The sequence below is a fragment of the Onychostoma macrolepis genome, chromosome 15 (genome assembly GCF_012432095.1).
Source record: "Onychostoma macrolepis isolate SWU-2019 chromosome 15, ASM1243209v1, whole genome shotgun sequence".
NCBI lineage: Eukaryota > Metazoa > Chordata > Actinopteri > Cypriniformes > Cyprinidae > Onychostoma > Onychostoma macrolepis.
The window spans coordinates 20,926,131-20,946,620 of NC_081169.1; the positions used below are offsets into that span (position 1 = coordinate 20,926,131).

A 20,490-nucleotide genomic window follows, 5' to 3' on the forward strand; every position below is an offset into this window, starting at 1 on the left:
GTAAGTGATTTTAAAATGTAAGACAGTACGCAAATTTGAAGACTACAATAAGATTTCACTTCTACTGTTAATGGCATTTTGCAAGGCTACTATGAGATGGATAGCCTAATTGTTATATAACTCTGATGAGCTACCTGTTATTTTTATGGTTTATCAAAAAGTGTATATTTTTAACTGTGATTGGTGGTACATTTTACCAATATTCACCATACTTTCAAAACAAAAATATAAATAGTAAAAATATGCAATTTGAAAATAATTTAAGAAAAATATTTGGGACAATACCATAAGTTGTACTGCAGTTGCTAGTGTCACATTACAGACTTAACATTAACTATATCCTTGAGTTACTGTAATATAATGTTCATTAATGAGAACACAAAGGGCAATACTGTGGCCTGTTTGCAGACTAGTGAAAAAAAAAAAAAAAACTATCAAAACTAAAGCAGTGGCCAGAACATTTACTTCAGCATAGTATTACATCATTGTGTTGTCTGAAATCTCTCAAGAGATGAATCAGAAGATATATTTGGATTCAATGATGCAAATATCCAATGATCTTTGTAACATAAGAGAATAAGGAAAAGCATTTACAGCTGAGTACTATTCAAAGCAGCTCATAAGTGTTCAGACTTTCACAGTCATTGTGTGCTCTGGCTCTAAAACTTCATGTATACAGGTTTGCGAATGAAATATTATGCAAAAACTTTACATATGTATACTTTCAACATTTGAAAATATCTGTTAGAAAAGTAAGATGACAATTTTGTGAATTCCCTAAATTTTGTTCACATCTTTATGGTAATTTCTATTTTCAGCTTGTTCAAAACATCAAGCACAAAGCTGCCATGAGTTCTTTAAATGCAAGTTTTGTCCAGAATGTGTCCATTGTTCGTCCAGAATACTTTTTCATCACTGGACTTTCAGGTATACCATACAGCAGTTATTACTATATTTTTTTATGTGTCACATATTTTATTACTGTAATTGGGAACTCTGCAGTCCTCCTCCTTATTGCTCTGGAACGAAGTCTGCACAGTCCAAAATACATTGGTGTGTTTAACTTGGCCTTGGCTGACCTTGGTGAAACTAATGCATGGATTCCTAACACGATGAAGATTTTTTTTTCTGACTCACAGTACATGTCCTACAATGCTTGCTTGGCTAACATGTTTTTTGTGAACCTCTTTGTTACTCTGCAAAGTGCCACTCTTGTTGTTCTGGCACTTGATCGCTACATTGCAATTTGTTTGCCATTAAGATATCATGCCATAGTGAATAATACTGTCATGTCTTTAGTGTTTGTAGTAATATGGGCATTTAACACTTCTCTGGTGGCCCTGGCAGCGTCTTTGATGACCCGACTTTCGTTCTGTAAATCTAATGTGGTAGAGAGTTATTTTTGTGATTATGGACCAGTGTTGGGGATGGCATGCAACGACAGCAGCATTAATATCTTCATAACAAACGTCATCGTAGCTTTGTTCCTTGTTGCACCATTGTTCATTATAGTCCTGTCATATTTGGGCATTGTTTTTGCCTTAAGTAAAATTACAACTTGGGAAGCACGTTTAAAAGCACTCAAGACCTGTGTTTCTCACCTTTTGTTGGTCGTATCTTTCTTTCTTCCTGTCACATGCATTTCCATTGCTTCATTAATTACTTCTCTCACTCTCAATGCCAGAATCATCAGTGCATCTCTTTCATTGTCTCTTCCACCAATGTTAAATCCCATTATTTATGTTTTAAACACAGCTGAAATCAGAATCTTAATTAAAAAACTGCTTAAAAACAGAATTGTGCCAATTAGAAAGAACATTTCAAAATGACAGTAATGATTGTTTGTGTTCTTCCATCATTGGGAATTAAATTACCTATATCAAAAATTTTATATATTTTTTCATAAATGTTTTTAGATTTATTATATGGAAAATAAAACTGCATAGAAAATAGTTAAATTCACTCTGCTACATTCCTAACATTTGGGCATTTGAAGCTTAATGTGTGTTGGTGAACATTAGTGATATGCAGTTTGTACTGTATTCTTAATCACTGACCCCAAGACAAACAAATACACTGAAACAAAATAAACAAAATAGACTGAAAATTGTAAAAGCTATTTGAATTAATTTTTGTGAGCAGTGTGTATTATGCTAACATATTTCATGTTACCCAAGGTTTCACCCACCCAGATGCTGTTAACTGTTATGTTTGTTCATATGTTCATATCATTCATATAATGCAAACCAAGGATTCATTTTCACATAAGTATGTCTGAGATTTCCTGTAAAGTTATTTTTATTGTCTCTTTGTTTTGCGATGTCTCAACTTTTTGTTATTTCTGTATTTGCTGTACAATAAATAAAAGCTGAACTAAGATATCAATTTATTGATGTAAGCTTAAGGTAATCCTGTTTATTGATAAAGAAGGTCTACATATATAAAATCTTAATTTTTGTTATTATCTCATTTATTTTGGGGGAACCTCTCTAAAAGTAGCACTGAAAAGTATCAGTTTTACTAGATAAATTGATACATGAATAAGAAAATAAGTTGCAAATAACACAATGACATTGAGCTGGGTTATTTTTAGGGTGAGACTGTTGGAATAACAACAGGACCACTCCAAATGTCATGATTCATCATTAACAATACTGTATCATGCATTGCTATTCAGCTAGGCCCCTATAGCCTAAATAGGCATTGTCATGTTTCAACTAAACTTGTTTTTTTTTTTTTACAGTGTCATAAGGAAAACCATTACTAGCATAACAGATCCAATGGACAAAAGAATCCAAAAATAGCATTCAAGATCAAGTTGTTGTGGCATTGTTGTAGGCCCCTCTAAGCCTATGGGCCCTATGCACTTTTGCCCCCGTTGTGATGCTCCTGGTGTCAACCCCAACTGATTAGAAAACTAACAATCCAATCATCCAATCAATACACGCATGTGGTATCACTATTGCAGAAAGCCTGCTTTGAAGTTGGAAAAGTCAAAGGAAATTGTAGCTTTACTCTATTCAGGCATTACAAAGCTTGCCCACACATATAGCTGCATAGACTGAGAGTGAACTAACTCCAGGGTAAGGCTAAAAGTAAGCTAATATTAGTGTGATCTATTACTACACACATCATAAACCTGTCTTTTTAGGCAATTACCTGATATGGCTGTCATAGAATATTTACTGAATTTAAATATTATGGAAAAGGATTAGGGCCAAGCAATAATAATAAAAAAAAAAAAAAAAACCTTGAGATTAAAGTCATTACAATGCGAGATTAAACTTGTTAAATTTCACCAAACATTTTGAAATAAAATGTTGAAAATAACCTAATTAAATTTCAAGAATAAAGTTGATGTGTTTCTAGAAAAAAAAAAAAATAGCCCAAAATTTCAAAATAAATTGCTGAGAATAAACTCATTAAATTTAAAAAATAAAGTCATTGTGTTTCAACCCAGCAGGCACAAAACAGGCACACAACGTCATAAGACGTTGATATTTGGTTCAATTTCGGTTGCGACGTCGGGTGACCAAAATTCAATGTAAATTCAACGTCTAATGTCAGAGTTAAATTAATTTCCAATACGGACGTCAGCTGACTTTGAGATTTTGTTGTTTTTAAGTTGTGCAACTAAAATCCAACATTAAGTCAACATCAAATTGACGTCAAATATTGACGTCAACCTGATTTTCATTTTCAACCAAAATGCAACGTCTGTACGACATCATGTCCAACATCAACCTGACGTTACATAGACATCTGGTGCCTGCTGAGAATCATCATACAGTAATGACAAATATCATTAAAGTCCAAGTAGTCCAAGGTAATGTGAAACAGTCTGTGTGGTGTGAGAGTCAATATGATGTAAGGGTGACCTCTGATGGCAATCAGACAGAAGACCATGGACCGGATTCGTGACAGAGCCCCCCACCAAGGAGCGGCTTCCAGACGCTCCTAGAGCAATACCATCCAGGAGGGTGGTGGAGCGGAGGCGGAACAGGGGGAGGGACGGAGGGCCAGGTCCACATGGAAGTGGAAAGACCGGGTACTGAGGCAGAGCAGAGCACCAAGGCGGAACAGGAAGCCAGGGCACAGCCAGCGGAATCGAAGACCAGGCCGGAACAGAAGACCACCACGGCGGAGCAGAAGACCACCAGTCCGGAGCAGACAGAGCAGAAGACCACCACTGCGGAGCAGACGAGATTGTAGCCTACCAGGGCGGAGCAGACAGAGCAGAAGACCACCACTGCGGAGCAGACGAGACTGGAGCCAACCAGGGCGGAGCAGTGACCCCTGGCAGAGCCTTGATGACGACACACTTTATTCTCATTGGTCAGATTCTGTAATGAAAAGCACGATGTGTGTTGAGTGTTTATTTTAACTTTTCAATTCCAATAATGCTCACAAATCTGTGCTTTATAGCAGTAAAGCTTTTTTACTGTAGTCACAGTGTTATTGAGTCACGTTTATCAAAAAAAAAAATTTTAAAAAACACTGATAAAAGCATATATACCCCCACTTTATTGGTATTTAAATAGTAGTATTTGTTTATGTCGAACTTTATTCATAAACAGATGATGCTGTATCAAGCAGTATATAAAAAGTGTTTCTGTTGCTCATGATAAGGTGTCTAAAACGTTTGTGTATTTGACAAATATTGAATTTATTTAACTTCCTGTAATAGAGTGTGCAAACACCATGCGAGCGTCACTACCGTGAGCAGAAAGTGTCCGCCCCGACTGCAAGCGCCTACTCTCACCAGCCGGTGGCAGGCTAGTGTAGTTCATCTCGAACAGAGCTATTGTCTATTGTTTCTCGTCGTGTATTGATGTTGCAACCTGCTGTCGGTGAGTCTAGTCTGGTCATTCCAAGTCAAGTCTGTTCAAGTCAAGTCTTAATTTGTATGTTTGGATTTCACTCTGTTAAATAAAACTGAACTTAGGTTCTCACTACGCTTGCCTCCAGTGGACTGATCATTACAATTGACCCCTCAGAGGATCTCAGCCATTTCCACCACTTGCTGTAAGGCCCAATGCGTGGACAAACTAGTATTGTATTGACCCGAATATAAGACAATGTTTTTTTTTTTTCTTGGAAATGCATCTAAAAAAACGTGGTCATCTTATATTCAAGGTCTAGACTTTGACATGTCAATAATACACAAATACGCGTAAAACGAGTGTGCCAAGAAATACATAAAGTACTGTGTGTGTATTGTAATGTTAGAAGATCGCAAGTGAAAACAAAACAAAAAGAAAAGTTTGCAGTGGCATGAGTCGTGATTGTCATGTTATCCTCATGGTACCAAACTTCCTCTGTAAGTGAATTTAAAATGTAAGACAGTACGCAGATTTGAAGACTACAATAAAATTTCACTTCTACTGTTAATGACATTTTGCAAGGCTACTATGAGATGGATAGCCTAATTGTTATATAACTCAGATGAGCTACCTGTTATTTTTATGGTTTATCAAAAAGTGTGTATTTTTAACTGTGATTGGTGGTACATTTTACCAATATTCACCATACTTTCAAAACAAAAATATAAATAGTAAAAATATGCAATTTGAAAATAATTTAAGAAAAATATTTGGGACAATACCATAAGTTGTACTGCAGTTGCTAGTGTCACATTACAGACTTAACATTAACTATATCCTTGAGTTACTGTAATATAATGTTCATTAATGAGAACACAAAGGGCAATACTGTGGCCTGTTTGCAGACTAGTGGAAAAAAAATCTATCAAAACTAAAGCAGTGGCCAGAACATTTACTTCAGCATAGTATTACATCATTGTGTTGTCTGAAATCTCTCAAGAGATGAATCAGAAGATATATTTGCATTCAGTGATGCAAATGTCCAATCATCTTTGTAACATAAGAGAATAAGGACGAGCTTTTACAGCTGAGTACTATTCAAAGCAGCTCATAAGTGTTCAGACTTTCACACTCATTGTGCGCTCTGGCTCTAAAACTTCATGTATACAGGTTTGCGAATGAAATATTATGCAGAAACTTTACATATGTATACTTTCAACATTTGAAAATATCTGTTAGAAAAGTAAGATGACAATTTTGTGAATTCCCTAAATTCTGTTCTCGTCTTTATGGTAATTTATATTTTCAGCTTGTTCAAAACATCAAGCACAAAGCTGCCATGAGTTCTTTAAATGCAAGTTTTGTCCAGAATGTGTCCATTGTTCATCCAGAATACTTTTCCATCACTGGACTTTCAGGTATACCATACAGCAGTTATTACTATATTTTTTTATGTGTCACATATTTTATTACTGTTATTGGGAACTCTGCAGTCCTCCTCCTTATTGCTCTGGAACGAAGTCTGCACAGTCCAAAATACATTGGTGTGTTTAACTTGGCCTTGGCTGACCTTGGTGAAACTAATGCATGGATTCCTAACACGATGAAGATTTTTTTTTCTGACTCACAGTACATGTCCTACAATGCTTGCTTGGCAAATATGTTTTTTGTGAACCTATTTGTTACTCTGCAAAGTGCCACTCTTGCTGTTCTGGCACTTGATCGCTACATTGCAATTTGTTTGCCATTAAGATATCATGCCATAGTGAATAATACGGTCATGTCTTTAGTGTTTGTAGTAATATGGGCATTTATCACTTCTCTGGTGGCCCTGGCAGCGTCTTTGATGACCCGACTTTCGTTCTGTAAAACTAATGTGGTACAGAGTTATTTTTGTGATTATGGACCATTGTTGCAGATGGCATGCAACGACAACAGCATTAATATCTTCATAACAAACGTCATCGTAGCTTTGTTCTTTGTTGCACCATTGTTCCTTATAGTCCTGTCATATTTGGGCATTGTTTTTGCCTTAAGTAAAATTACAACTTGGGAAGCACGTTTAAAAGCACTGAAGACCTGTGTTTCTCACCTTTTGTTGGTCGTATCTTTCTTTCTTCCTGTCATATGCATTTACATTGCTTCATTAATTACTTCTCTCACTCTCAATGCCAGAATCATCAGTGCATCTCTTTCATTGTCTCTTCCACCAATGTTAAATCCCATTATTTATGTTTTAAACACAGCTGAAATCAGAATTTTAATTAAAAAACTGCTTGAAAACAGAATTGTGCCAATTAGAAAGAACATTTCAAAATGACAGTAATGATTGTTTGTGTTCTTCCATCATTAGGAATTAAATTACCTATATGAAAAATTTAATATATTTTTTCATAAATGTTTTTAGATTTATTATATGGAAAATAAAACTGCATAGAAAATAGTTAAATTCACTCTGCTACATTCCTAACATTTGGGCATTTGAAGCTTAATGTGTGTTGGTGAACATTAGTGATATGCAGTTTGTACTGTATTCTTAATCACTGACCCCAAGACAAACAAATACACTGAAACAAAATAAACAAAATAGACTGAAAATTGTAAAAGCTATTTGAATTAATTTTTGTGAGCAGTGTGTATTATGCTAACATATTTCATGTTACCCAAGGTTTCACCCACCCAGATGCTGTTAACTGTCATGTTTTTTCATATGTTCATATCATTCATATAATGCAAACCAAGGATTCATTTTCACATAAGTATGTCTGAGATTTCCTGTAAAGTTATTTTTATTGTATCTTTGTTTTGCGATGTCTCAACTTTTTGTTATTTCTGTATTTGCTGTACAATAAATAAAAGCTGAACTAAGATATCAATTTATTGATGTAAGCTTAAGGTAATCCTGTTTATTGATAAAGAAGGTCTACATATATAAAATCTTAATTTTGTTATTATCTCATTTATTTTGGGGAACCTCTCTAAAAGTAGCACTGAAAAGTATCAGTTTTACTAGATAAATTGATACATGAATAAGAAAATAATTTGCAAATAACACAATGACATTGAGCTGGGTTATTTTTAGGAGAGACTGTTGGAATAACAACAGGACCACTCCAAATGTCATGATTCATCATTAACAATACTGTATCATGCATTGCTATTCAGCTAGGCCCTATAGCCTAAATAGGCATTGTCATGTTTTAACTCAACTTGTTTTTTTTTTTTTTACAGTGTCATAAGGAAAACCATTACTAGCATAACAGATCCAATGGACAAAAGAATCCAAAAATAGCATTCAAGATCAAGTTGTTGTGGCATTGTTGTAGGCCCTCTAAGCCTATGGGCCCTATGCACTTTGCCCCGTTGTGATGCTCCTGGTGTCAACCCCAACTGATTAGAAAACTAACAATCCAATCAATACACGCATGTGGTATCACTATTGCAGAAAGCCTGCTTTGAAGCTGGAAAAGTCAAAGGAAATTGTAGCTTTACTCTATTCAGGCATTACAAAGCTTGCCCACACATATAGCTGCATAGACTGAGAGTGAACTAACTCCAGGGTAAGGCTAAAAGTAAGCTAATATTAGTGTGATCTATTACTACACACATCATAAACCTGTCTTTTAGGCAATTACCTGATATGGCTGCCATAGAATATTTACTGAATTTAAATATTATGGAAAAGGATTAGGGCCAAGCAATAATAATAAAAAATAAAAAAAACCTTGAGATTAAAGTCATTACAATGCGAGATTAAACTTGTTAAATTTCACCAAACATTTTGAAATAAAATGTTGAAAATAACCTAATTAAATTTCAAGAATAAAGTTGATGTGTTTCTAGAAAAAAAAATAGCCCAAAATTTCAAAATAAATTGCTGAGAATAAACTCATTAAATTTAAAAATAAAGTCATTGTGTTTCAACCCAGCAGGCACAAAACAGGCACATATTTGGTTCAATTTCGGTTGCGGACGTCGGGTGACCAAAATTCAATGTAAATTCAACATCTAATGTCAGAGTTAAATTAATGTCCAATACGGACGTCAGCTGACGTTGAGATTTTGTTGTTTTAAGTTGTGCAACTAAAATCCAACATTAAATCAACGTCAAATTGACGTCAAATATTGACGTCAACCCGATTTTCATTTTCAACCAAAATGCAACGTCTGTCCGACATCATGTCCAACATCAACCTGACGTTACATAGACGTCTGGTGCCTGCTGGGAATCATCATACAGAAATGACAAATATCATTAAAGTCCAAGTAGTCCAAGGTAATGTGAAACAGTCTGTGTGGTGTGAGAGTCAATATGATGTAAGGGTGACCTCTGATGGCAATCAGACAGAAGACCATGGACCGGATTCGTGACAGAGCCCCCCACCAAGGAGCGGCTTCCAGACGCTCCTAGAGCAATACCATCCAGGAGGGTGGTGGAGCGGAGGCGGAACAGGGGGAGGGACGGAGGGCCAGGTCCACATGGAAGTGGAAAGACCGGGTACTGAGGCAGAGCAGAGCACCAAGGCGGAACAGGAAGCCAGGGCACAGCCAGCGGAATCGAAGACCAGGCCGGAGCAGAAGACCACCACAGCGAAGCAGAAGACCACCAGTCCGGAGCAGACAGAGCAGAAGACCACCACTGCGGAGCAGACGAGACTGGAGCCAACCAGGGCGGAGCAGTGACCCCTGGCAGAGCCTTGATGACGACACACTTTATTCTCATTGGTCAGATTCTGTAATGAAAAGCACGATGTGTGTTGAGTGTTTATTTTAACTTTTCAATTCCAATAATGCTCACAAATCTGTGCTTTATAGCAGTAAAGCATTTTTACTGTAGTCACAGTGTTATTGAGTCACGTTTATCAAAAAAAAAAATTAAAAAACACTGATAAAAGCATATATACCCCCACTTTATTGGTATTTAAATAGTAGTATTTGTTTATGTCGAACTTTATTCATAAACAGATGATGCTGTATCAAGTAGTATATAAAAAGTGTTTCTGTTGCTCATGATAAGGTGTCTAAAACGTTTGTGTATTTGACAAATATTGAATTTATTTAACTTCCTGTGATAGAGTGTGCAAACACCGTGCGGCGTCACTACCGTGAGCAGAAAGTGTCCGCCCGACTGCAAGCGCCTACTCTCACCAGCCGGTGGCAGGCTAGTGTAGTTCATCTCGAACAGAGCTATTGTCTATTGTTTCTCGTCGTGTATTGATGTTGCAACCTGCTGTCGGTGAGTCTAGTCTGGTCATGCCAAGTCAAGTCTGTTCAAGTCAAGTCTTAATTTTTATGTTTGGATTTCACTCTGTTAAATAAAACTGAACTTAGGTTCTCACTACGCTTGCCTCCAGTGGACTGATCATTACAATTGACCCCTCAGAGGATCTCAGACATTTCCACCACTTGCTGTAAGGCCCAATGCGTGGACAAACTAGTATTGTATTGACCGAATATAAGACAATGTTTTTTTTTTCTTGGAAATGCATCTAAAAAACGTGGTCATCTTATATTCAAGGTCTAGACTTTGACATGTCAATAATACACAAATACGCGTAAACGAGTGTGCCAAGAAATACATGAAGTACTGTGTGTGTATTGTAATGTTAGAAGATCGCAAGTGAAAACAAAACAAAAGAAAAGTTTGCAGTGGCATGAGTCGTGATTGTCATGTTATCCTGATGGTACCGAACTTCCTCTGTAAGTGATTTTAAAATGTAAGACAGTACGCAAATTTGAAGACTACAATAAGATTTCACTTCTACTGTTAATGGCATTTTGCAAGGCTACTATGAGATGGATAGCCTAATTGTTATATAACTCAGATGAGCTACCTGTTATTTTTATGGTTTATCAAAAGTGTATATTTTTAACTGTGATTGGTGGTACATTTTACCAATATTCACCATACTTTCAAAACAAAAATATAAATAGTAAAATATGCAATTTGAAAATAATTTAAGAAAAATATTTGGGACAATACCATAAGTTGTACTGCAGTTGCTAGTGTCACATTACAGACTTAACATTAACTATATCCTTGAGTTACTGTAATATAATGTTCATTAATGAGAACACAAAGGGCAATACTGTGGCCTGTTTGAAGTGGAAAAAAAATCTATCAAAACTAAAGCAGTGGCCAGAACATTTACTTCAGCATAGTATTACATCATTGTGTTGTCTGAAATCTCTCAAGAGATGAATCAGAAGATATATTTGGATTCAATGATGCAAATGTCCAATGATCTTTGTAACATAAGAGAATAAGGACGAGCATTTACAGCTGAGTACTATTCAAAGCAGCTCATAAGTGTTCAGACTTTCACACTCATTGTGTGCTCTGGCTCTAAAACTTCATGTATACAGGTTTGCGAATGAAATATTATGCAGAAACTTTACATATGTATACTTTCAACATTTGAAAATATCTGTTAGAAAAGTAAGATGACAATTTTGTGAATTCCTAAATTCTGTTCTCGTCTTTATGGTAATTTCTATTTTCAGCTTGTTCAAAACATCAAGCACAAAGCTGCCATGAGTTCTTTAAATGCAAGTTTTGTCCAGAATGTGTCCATTGTTCATCCAGAATACTTTTTCATCACTGGACTTTCAGGTATACCATACAGCAGTTATTACTATATTTTTTATGTGTCACATATTTTATTACTGTAATTGGGAACTCTGCAGTCCTCCTCCTTATTGCTCTGGAACGAAGTCTGCACAGTCCAAAATACATTGGTGTGTTTAACTTGGCCTTGGCTGACCTTGGTGAAACTAATGCATGGATTCCTAACACGATGAAGATTTTTTTTCTGACTCACAGTACATGTCCTACAATGCTTGCTTGGCAAATATGTTTTTGTGAACCTCTTTGTTACTCTGCAAAGTGCCACTCTTGTTGTTCTGGCACTTGATCGCTACATTGCAATTTGTTTGCCATTAAGATATCATGCCATAGTGAATAATACTGTCATGTCTTTAGTGTTTGTAGTAATATGGGCATTTAACACTTCTCTGGTGGCCCTGGCAGCGTCTTTGATGACCCGACTTTCGTTCTGTAAATCTAATGTGGTACAGAGTTATTTTTGTGATTATGGACCAGTGTTGGGGATGGCATGCAACGACAGCAGCATTAATATCTTCATAACAAACGTCATCGTAGCTTTGTTCCTTGTTGCACCATTGTTCATTATAGTCCTGTCATATTTGGGCATTGTTTTTGCCTTAAGTAAAATTACAACTTGGGAAGCACGTTTAAAAGCACTGAAGACCTGTGTTTCTCACCTTTTGTTGGTCGTATCTTTCTTTCTTCCTGTCATATGCATTCACATTGCTTCATTAATTACTTCTCTCACTCTCAATGCCAGAATCATCAGTGCATCTCTTTCATTGTCTCTTCCACCAATGTTAAATCCCATTATTTATGTTTTAAACACAGCTGAAATCAGAATCTTAATTAAAAACTGCTTAAAAACAGAATTGTGCCAATTAGAAAGAACATTTCAAAATGACAGTAATGATTGTTTGTGTTCTTCCATCATTAGAATTAAATTACCTATATGAAAAATTTAATATATTTTTCATAAATGTTTTTAGATTTATTATATGGAAAATAAAACTGCATAGAAAATAGTTAAATTCACTCTGCTACATTCCTAACATTTGGGCATTTGAAGCTTAATGTGTGTTGGTGAACATTAGTGATATGCAGTTTGTACTGTATTCTTAATCACTGACCCCAAGACAAACAAATACACTGAAACAAAATAAACAAAATAGACTGAAAATTGTAAAAGCTATTTGAATTAATTTTTGTGAGCAGTGTGTATTATGCTAACATATTTCATGTTACCCAAGGTTTCACCCACCCAGATGCTGTTAACTGTCATGTTTGTTCATATGTTCATATCATTCATATAATGCAAACCAAGGATTCATTTTCACATAAGTATGTCTGAGATTTCCTGTAAAGTTATTTTTATTGTCTCTTTGTTTTGCGATGTCTCAACTTTTTGTTATTTCTGTATTTGCTGTACAATAAATAAAAGCTGAACTAAGATATCAATTTATTGATGTAAGCTTAAGGTAATCCTGTTTATTGATAAAGAAGGTCTACATATATAAAATCTTAATTTTGTTATTATCTCATTTATTTTGGGGAACCTCTCTAAAAGTAGCACTGAAAAGTATCAGTTTTACTAGATAAATTGATACATGAATAAGAAAATAAGTTGCAAATAACACAATGACATTGAGCTGGGTTATTTTTAGGGTGAGACTGTTGGAATAACAACAGGACCACTCCAAATGTCATGATTCATCATTAACAATACTGTATCATGCATTGCTATTCAGCTAGGCCCCTATAGCCTAAATAGGCATTGTCATGTTTCAACTAAACTTGTTTTTTTTTTTTTTACAGTGTCATAAGGAAAACCATTACTAGCATAACAGATCCAATGGACAAAAGAATCCAAAAATAGCATTCAAGATCAAGTTGTTGTGGCATTGTTGTAGGCCCCTCTAAGCCTATGGGCCCTATGCACTTTTGCCCCCGTTGTGATGCTCCTGGTGTCAACCCCAACTGATTAGAAAACTAACAATCCAATCATCCAATCAATACACGCATGTGGTATCACTATTGCAGAAAGCCTGCTTTGAAGCTGGAAAAGTCAAAGGAAATTGTAGCTTTACTCTATTCAGGCATTACAAAGCTTGCCCACACATATAGCTGCATAGACTGAGAGTGAACTAACTCCAGGGTAAGGCTAAAAGTAAGCTAATATTAGTGTGATCTATTACTACACACATCATAAACCTGTCTTTTTAGGCAATTACCTGATATGGCTGTCATAGAATATTTACTGAATTTAAATATTATGGAAAAGGATTAGGGCCAAGCAATAATAATAAAAAATAAAAAAAACCTTGATATTAAAGTCATTACAATGCGAGATTAAACTTGTTAAATTTCACCAAACATTTTGAAATAAAATGTTGAAAATAACCTAATTAAATTTCAAGAATAAAGTTGATGTGTTTCTAGAAAAAAAAATAGCCCAAAATTTCAAAATAAATTGCTGAGAATAAACTCATTAAATTTAAAAAATAAAGTCATTGTGTTTCAACCCAGCAGGCACAAAACAGGCACATATTTGGTTCAATTTCGGTTGCGACGTCGGGTGACCAAAATTCAATGTAAATTCAACATCTAATGTCAGAGTTAAATTAATGTCCAATACGGACGTCAGCTGACGTTGAGATTTTGTTGTTTTAAGTTGTGCAACTAAAATCCAACATTAAATCAACGTCAAATTGACGTCAAATATTGACGCCAACCCGATTTTCATTTTCAACCAAAATGCAACGCCTGTCCGACATCATGTCCAACATCAACCTGACGTTACATAGACGCCTGGTGCCTGCTGGGAATCATCATACAGTAATGACAAATATCATTAAAGTCCAAGTAGTCCAAGGTAATGTGAAACAGTCTGTGTGGTGTGAGAGTCAATATGATGTAAGGGTGACCTCTGATGGCAATCAGACAGAAGACCATGGACCGGATTCGTGACAGAGCCCCCACCAAGGAGCGGCTTCCAGACGCTCCTAGAGCAATACCATCCAGGAGGGTGGTGGAGCGGAGGCGGAACAGGGGAGGGACGGAGGGCCAGGTCCACATGGAAGTGGAAAGACCGGGTACTGAGGCAGAGCAGAGCACCAAGGCGGAACAGGAAGCCAGGGCACAGCCAGCGGAATCGAAGACCAGGCCGGAACAGAAGACCACCACGGCGGAGCAGAAGACCACCAGTCCGGAGCAGACAGAGCAGAAGACCACCACTGCGGAGCAGACGAGATTGTAGCCTACCAGGGCGGAGCAGACAGAGCAGAAGACCACCACTGCGGAGCAGACGAGACTGGAGCCAACCAGGGCGGAGCAGTGACCCTGGCAGAGCCTTGATGACGACACACTTTATTCTCATTGGTCAGATTCTGTAATGAAAAGCACGATGTGTGTTGAGTGTTTATTTTAACTTTTCAATTCCAATAATGCTCACAAATCTGTGCTTTATAGCAGTAAAGCTTTTTTACTGTAGTCACAGTGTTATTGAGTCACGTTTATCAAAAAAAAATTTAAAAACACTGATAAAAGCATATATACCCCACTTTATTGGTATTTAAATAGTAGTATTTGTTTATGTCGAACTTTATTCATAAACAGATGATGCTGTATCAAGCAGTATATAAAAAGTGTTTCTGTTGCTCATGATAAGGTGTCTAAAACGTTTGTGTATTTGACAAATATTGAATTTATTTAACTTCCTGTAATAGAGTGTGCAAACACCATGCGAGCGTCACTACCGTGAGCAGAAAGTGTCCGCCCCGACTGCAAGCGCCTACTCTCACCAGCCGGTGGCAGGCTAGTGTAGTTCATCTCGAACAGAGCTATTGTCTATTGTTTCTCGTCGTGTATTGATGTTGCAACCTGCTGTCGGTGAGTCTAGTCTGGTCATTCCAAGTCAAGTCTGTTCAAGTCAAGTCTTAATTTGTATGTTTGGATTTCACTCTGTTAAATAAAACTGAACTTAGGTTCTCACTACGCTTGCCTCCAGTGGACTGATCATTACAATTGACCCCTCAGAGGATCTCAGCCATTTCCACCACTTGCTGTAAGGCCCAATGCGTGGACAAACTAGTATTGTATTGACCCGAATATAAGACAATGTTTTTTTTTTTTCTTGGAAATGCATCTAAAAAAACGTGGTCATCTTATATTCAAGGTCTAGACTTTGACATGTCAATAATACACAAATACGCGTAAAACGAGTGTGCCAAGAAATACATAAAGTACTGTGTGTGTATTGTAATGTTAGAAGATCGCAAGTGAAAACAAAACAAAAAGAAAAGTTTGCAGTGGCATGAGTCGTGATTGTCATGTTATCCTCATGGTACCAAACTTCCTCTGTAAGTGAATTTAAAATGTAAGACAGTACGCAGATTTGAAGACTACAATAAAATTTCACTTCTACTGTTAATGACATTTTGCAAGGCTACTATGAGATGGATAGCCTAATTGTTATATAACTCAGATGAGCTACCTGTTATTTTTATGGTTTATCAAAAAGTGTGTATTTTTAACTGTGATTGGTGGTACATTTTACCAATATTCACCATACTTTCAAAACAAAAATATAAATAGTAAAAATATGCAATTTGAAAATAATTTAAGAAAAATATTTGGGACAATACCATAAGTTGTACTGCAGTTGCTAGTGTCACATTACAGACTTAACATTAACTATATCCTTGAGTTACTGTAATATAATGTTCATTAATGAGAACACAAAGGGCAATACTGTGGCCTGTTTGCAGACTAGTGGAAAAAAAAAAATCTATCAAAACTAAAGCAGTGGCCAGAACATTTACTTCAGCATAGTATTACATCATTGTGTTGTCTGAAATCTCTCAAGAGATGAATCAGAAGATATATTTGCATTCAGTGATGCAAATGTCCAATCATCTTTGTAACATAAGAGAATAAGGACGAGCTTTTACAGCTGAGTACTATTCAAAGCAGCTCATAAGTGTTCAGACTTTCACACTCATTGTGCGCTCTGGCTCTAAAACTTCATGTATACAGGTTTGCGAATGAAATATTATGCAGAAACTTTACATATGTATACTTTCAACATTTGAAAATATCTGTTAGAAAAGTAAGATGACAATTTTGTGAATTCCCTAAATTCTGTTCTCGTCTTTATGGTAATTTATATTTTCAGCTTGTTCAAAACATCAAGCACAAAGCTGCCATGAGTTCTTTAAATGCAAGTTTTGTCCAGAATGTGTCCATTGTTCATCCAGAATACTTTTCCATCACTGGACTTTCAGGTATACCATACAGCAGTTATTACTATATTTTTATGTGTCACATATTTTATTACTGTTATTGGGAACTCTGCAGTCCTCCTCCTTATTGCTCTGGAACGAAGTCTGCACAGTCCAAAATACATTGGTGTGTTTAACTTGGCCTTGGCTGACCTTGGTGAAACTAATGCATGGATTCCTAACACGATGAAGATTTTTTCTGACTCACAGTACATGTCCTACAATGCTTGCTTGGCAAATATGTTTTTTGTGAACCTATTTGTTACTCTGCAAAGTGCCACTCTTGCTGTTCTGGCACTTGATCGCTACATTGCAATTTGTTTGCCATTAAGATATCATGCCATAGTGAATAATACGGTCATGTCTTTAGTGTTTGTAGTAATATGGGCATTTATCACTTCTCTGGTGGCCCTGGCAGCGTCTTTGATGACCCGACTTTCGTTCTGTAAAACTAATGTGGTACAGAGTTATTTTTGTGATTATGGACCATTGTTGCAGATGGCATGCAACGACAACAGCATTAATATCTTCATAACAAACGTCATCGTAGCTTTGTTCTTTGTTGCACCATTGTTCCTTATAGTCCTGTCATATTTGGGCATTGTTTTTGCCTTAAGTAAAATTACAACTTGGGAAGCACGTTTAAAAGCACTGAAGACCTGTGTTTCTCACCTTTTGTTGGTCGTATCTTTCTTTCTTCCTGTCATATGCATTTACATTGCTTCATTAATTACTTCTCTCACTCTCAATGCCAGAATCATCAGTGCATCTCTTTCATTGTCTCTTCCACCAATGTTAAATCCCATTATTTATGTTTTAAACACAGCTGAAATCAGAATTTTAATTAAAAAACTGCTTGAAAACAGAATTGTGCCAATTAGAAAGAACATTTCAAAATGACAGTAATGATTGTTTGTGTTCTTCCATCATTAGGAATTAAATTACCTATATGAAAAATTTAATATATTTTTTTCATAAATGTTTTTAGATTTATTATATGGAAAATAAAACTGCATAGAAAATAGTTAAATTCACTCTGCTACATTCCTAACATTTGGGCATTTGAAGCTTAATGTGTGTTGGTGAACATTAGTGATATGCAGTTTGTACTGTATTCTTAATCACTGACCCCAAGACAAACAAATACACTGAAACAAAATAAACAAAATAGACTGAAAATTGTAAAAGCTATTTGAATTAATTTTTGTGAGCAGTGTGTATTATGCTAACATATTTCATGTTACCCAAGGTTTCACCCACCCAGATGCTGTTAACTGTCATGTTTTTCATATGTTCATATCATTCATATAATGCAAACCAAGGATTCATTTTCACATAAGTATGTCTGAGATTTCCTGTAAAGTTATTTTTATTGTATCTTTGTTTTGCGATGTCTCAACTTTTGTTATTTCTGTATTTGCTGTACAATAAATAAAAGCTGAACTAAGATATCAATTTATTGATGTAAGCTTAAGGTAATCCTGTTTATTGATAAAGAAGGTCTACATATATAAAATCTTAATTTTTGTTATTATCTCATTTATTTTGGGGGAACCTCTCTAAAAGTAGCACTGAAAAGTATCAGTTTTACTAGATAAATTGATACATGAATAAGAAAATAAGTTGCAAATAACACAATGACATTGAGCTGGGTTATTTTTAGGGAGAGACTGTTGGAATAACAACAGGACCACTCCAAATGTCATGATTCATCATTAACAATACTGTATCATGCATTGCTATTCAGCTAGGCCCCTATAGCCTAAATAGGCATTGTCATGTTTTAACTCAACTTGTTTTTTTTTTTTTTACAGTGTCATAAGGAAAACCATTACTAGCATAACAGATCCAATGGACAAAAGAATCCAAAAATAGCATTCAAGATCAAGTTGTTGTGGCATTGTTGTAGGCCCCTCTAAGCCTATGGGCCCTATGCACTTTTGCCCCCGTTGTGATGCTCCTGGTGTCAACCCCAACTGATTAGAAAACTAACAATCCAATCAATACACGCATGTGGTATCACTATTGCAGAAAGCCTGCTTTGAAGCTGGAAAAGTCAAAGGAAATTGTAGCTTTACTCTATTCAGGCATTACAAAGCTTGCCCACATATAGCTGCATAGACTGAGAGTGAACTAACTCCAGGGTAAGGCTAAAAGTAAGCTAATATTAGTGTGATCTATTACTACACACATCATAAACCTGTCTTTTTAGGCAATTACCTGATATGGCTGCCATAGAATATTTACTGAATTTAAATATTATGGAAAAGGATTAGGGCCAAGCAATAATAATAAAAAATAAAAAAAACCTTGAGATTAAAGTCATTACAATGCGAGATTAAACTTGTTAAATTTCACCAAACATTTTGAAATAAAATGTTGAAAATAACCTAATTAAATTTCAAGAATAAAGTTGATGTGTTTCTAGAAAAAAAAAAAATAGCCCAAAATTTCAAAATAAATTGCTGAGAATAAACTCATTAAATTTAAAAAATAAAGTCATTGTGTTTCAACCCAGCAGGCACAAAACAGGCACATATTTGGTTCAATTTCGGTTGCGACGTCGGGTGACCAAAATTCAATGTAAATTCAACATCTAATGTCAGAGTTAAATTAATGTCCAATACGGACGCCAGCTGACGTTGAGATTTTGTTGTTTTAAGTTGTGCAACTAAAATCCAACATTAAATCAACGTCAAATTGACGTCAAATATTGACGCCAACCCGATTTTCATTTTCAACCAAAATGCAACGCCTGTCCGACATCATGTCCAACATCAACCTGACGTTACATAGACGTCTGGTGCCTGCTGGGAATCATCATACAGAAATGACAAATATCATTAAAGTCCAAGTAGTCCAAGGTAATGTGAAACAGTCTGTGTGGTGTGAGAGTCAATATGATGTAAGGGTGACCTCTGATGGCAATCAGACAGAAGACCATGGACGGATTCGTGACAGAGCCCCCACCAAGGAGCGGCTTCCAGACGCTCCTAGAGCAATACCATCCAGGAGGGTGGTGGAGCGGAGGCGGAACAGGGGGAGGGACGGAGGGCCAGGTCCACATGGAAGTGGAAAGACCGGGTACTGAGGCAGAGCAGAGCACCAAGGCGGAACAGGAAGCCAGGGCACAGCCAGCGGAATCGAAGACCAGGCCGGAGCAGAAGACCACCACAGCGAAGCAGAAGACCACCAGTCCGGAGCAGACAGAGCAGAAGACCACCACTGCGGAGCAGACGAGACTGGAGCCAACCAGGGCGGAGCAGTGACCCCTGGCAGAGCCTTGATGACGACACACTTTATTCTCATTGGTCAGATTCTGTAATGAAAAGCACGATGTGTGTTGAGTGTTTATTTTAACTTTTCAATTCCAATAATGCTCACAAATCTGTGCTTTATAGCAGTAAAGCATTTTTACTGTAGTCACAGTGTTATTGAGTCACGTTTATCAAAAAAAAATTAAAAAACACTGATAAAAGCATATATACCCCCACTTTATTGGTATTTAAATAGTAGTATTTGTTTATGTCGAACTTTATTCATAAACAGATGATGCTGTATCAAGTAGTATATAAAAAGTGTTTCTGTTGCTCATGATAAGGTGTCTAAAACGTTTGTGTATTTGACAAATATTGAATTTATTTAACTTCCTGTGATAGAGTGTGCAAACACCGTGCGAGCGTCACTACCGTGAGCAGAAAGTGTCCGCCCCGACTGCAAGCGCCTACTCTCACCAGCCGGTGGCAGGCTAGTGTAGTTCATCTCGAACAGAGCTATTGTC

At 36.3% G+C, this 20,490-nt stretch overlaps 2 protein-coding genes and 2 pseudogenes across 2 annotated transcripts; all 4 read left to right on the forward strand.

Annotated features, from left to right (window-relative positions):
• Positions 1 to 821: 821 nt before the first annotated feature.
• Positions 822 to 1,829, forward strand: LOC131520585 (olfactory receptor 52E4-like). Its single transcript, XM_058744937.1, has one exon. It carries the CDS (start codon positions 849 to 851, stop codon positions 1,827 to 1,829), a length of 981 nt encoding a protein of 326 aa, XP_058600920.1. The 5' UTR covers positions 822 to 848.
• A 4,306-nt stretch (positions 1,830 to 6,135) lies between these two features.
• LOC131520564 (olfactory receptor 1E16-like) lies at positions 6,136 to 7,143 on the forward strand. The gene has a single exon (XM_058744895.1). It carries the CDS (start codon positions 6,163 to 6,165, stop codon positions 7,141 to 7,143), a length of 981 nt encoding a protein of 326 aa, XP_058600878.1. The 5' UTR covers positions 6,136 to 6,162.
• A 4,211-nt stretch (positions 7,144 to 11,354) lies between these two features.
• LOC131520588 (olfactory receptor 52E2-like) lies at positions 11,355 to 12,334 on the forward strand (annotated as a pseudogene).
• A 4,272-nt stretch (positions 12,335 to 16,606) lies between these two features.
• Positions 16,607 to 17,609, forward strand: LOC131520590 (olfactory receptor 1E16-like; annotated as a pseudogene).
• The last annotated feature ends 2,881 nt before the right edge of the window (positions 17,610 to 20,490 follow it).

Bases quoted from the DNA above. Each gene is read 5' to 3' on its own strand.
- LOC131520585 (XM_058744937.1), top strand. From the start codon at position 849: ATGAGTTCTTTAAATGCAAGTTTTGTCCAGAATGTGTCCATTGTTCGT.
- LOC131520564 (XM_058744895.1), top strand. From the start codon at position 6,163: ATGAGTTCTTTAAATGCAAGTTTTGTCCAGAATGTGTCCATTGTTCAT.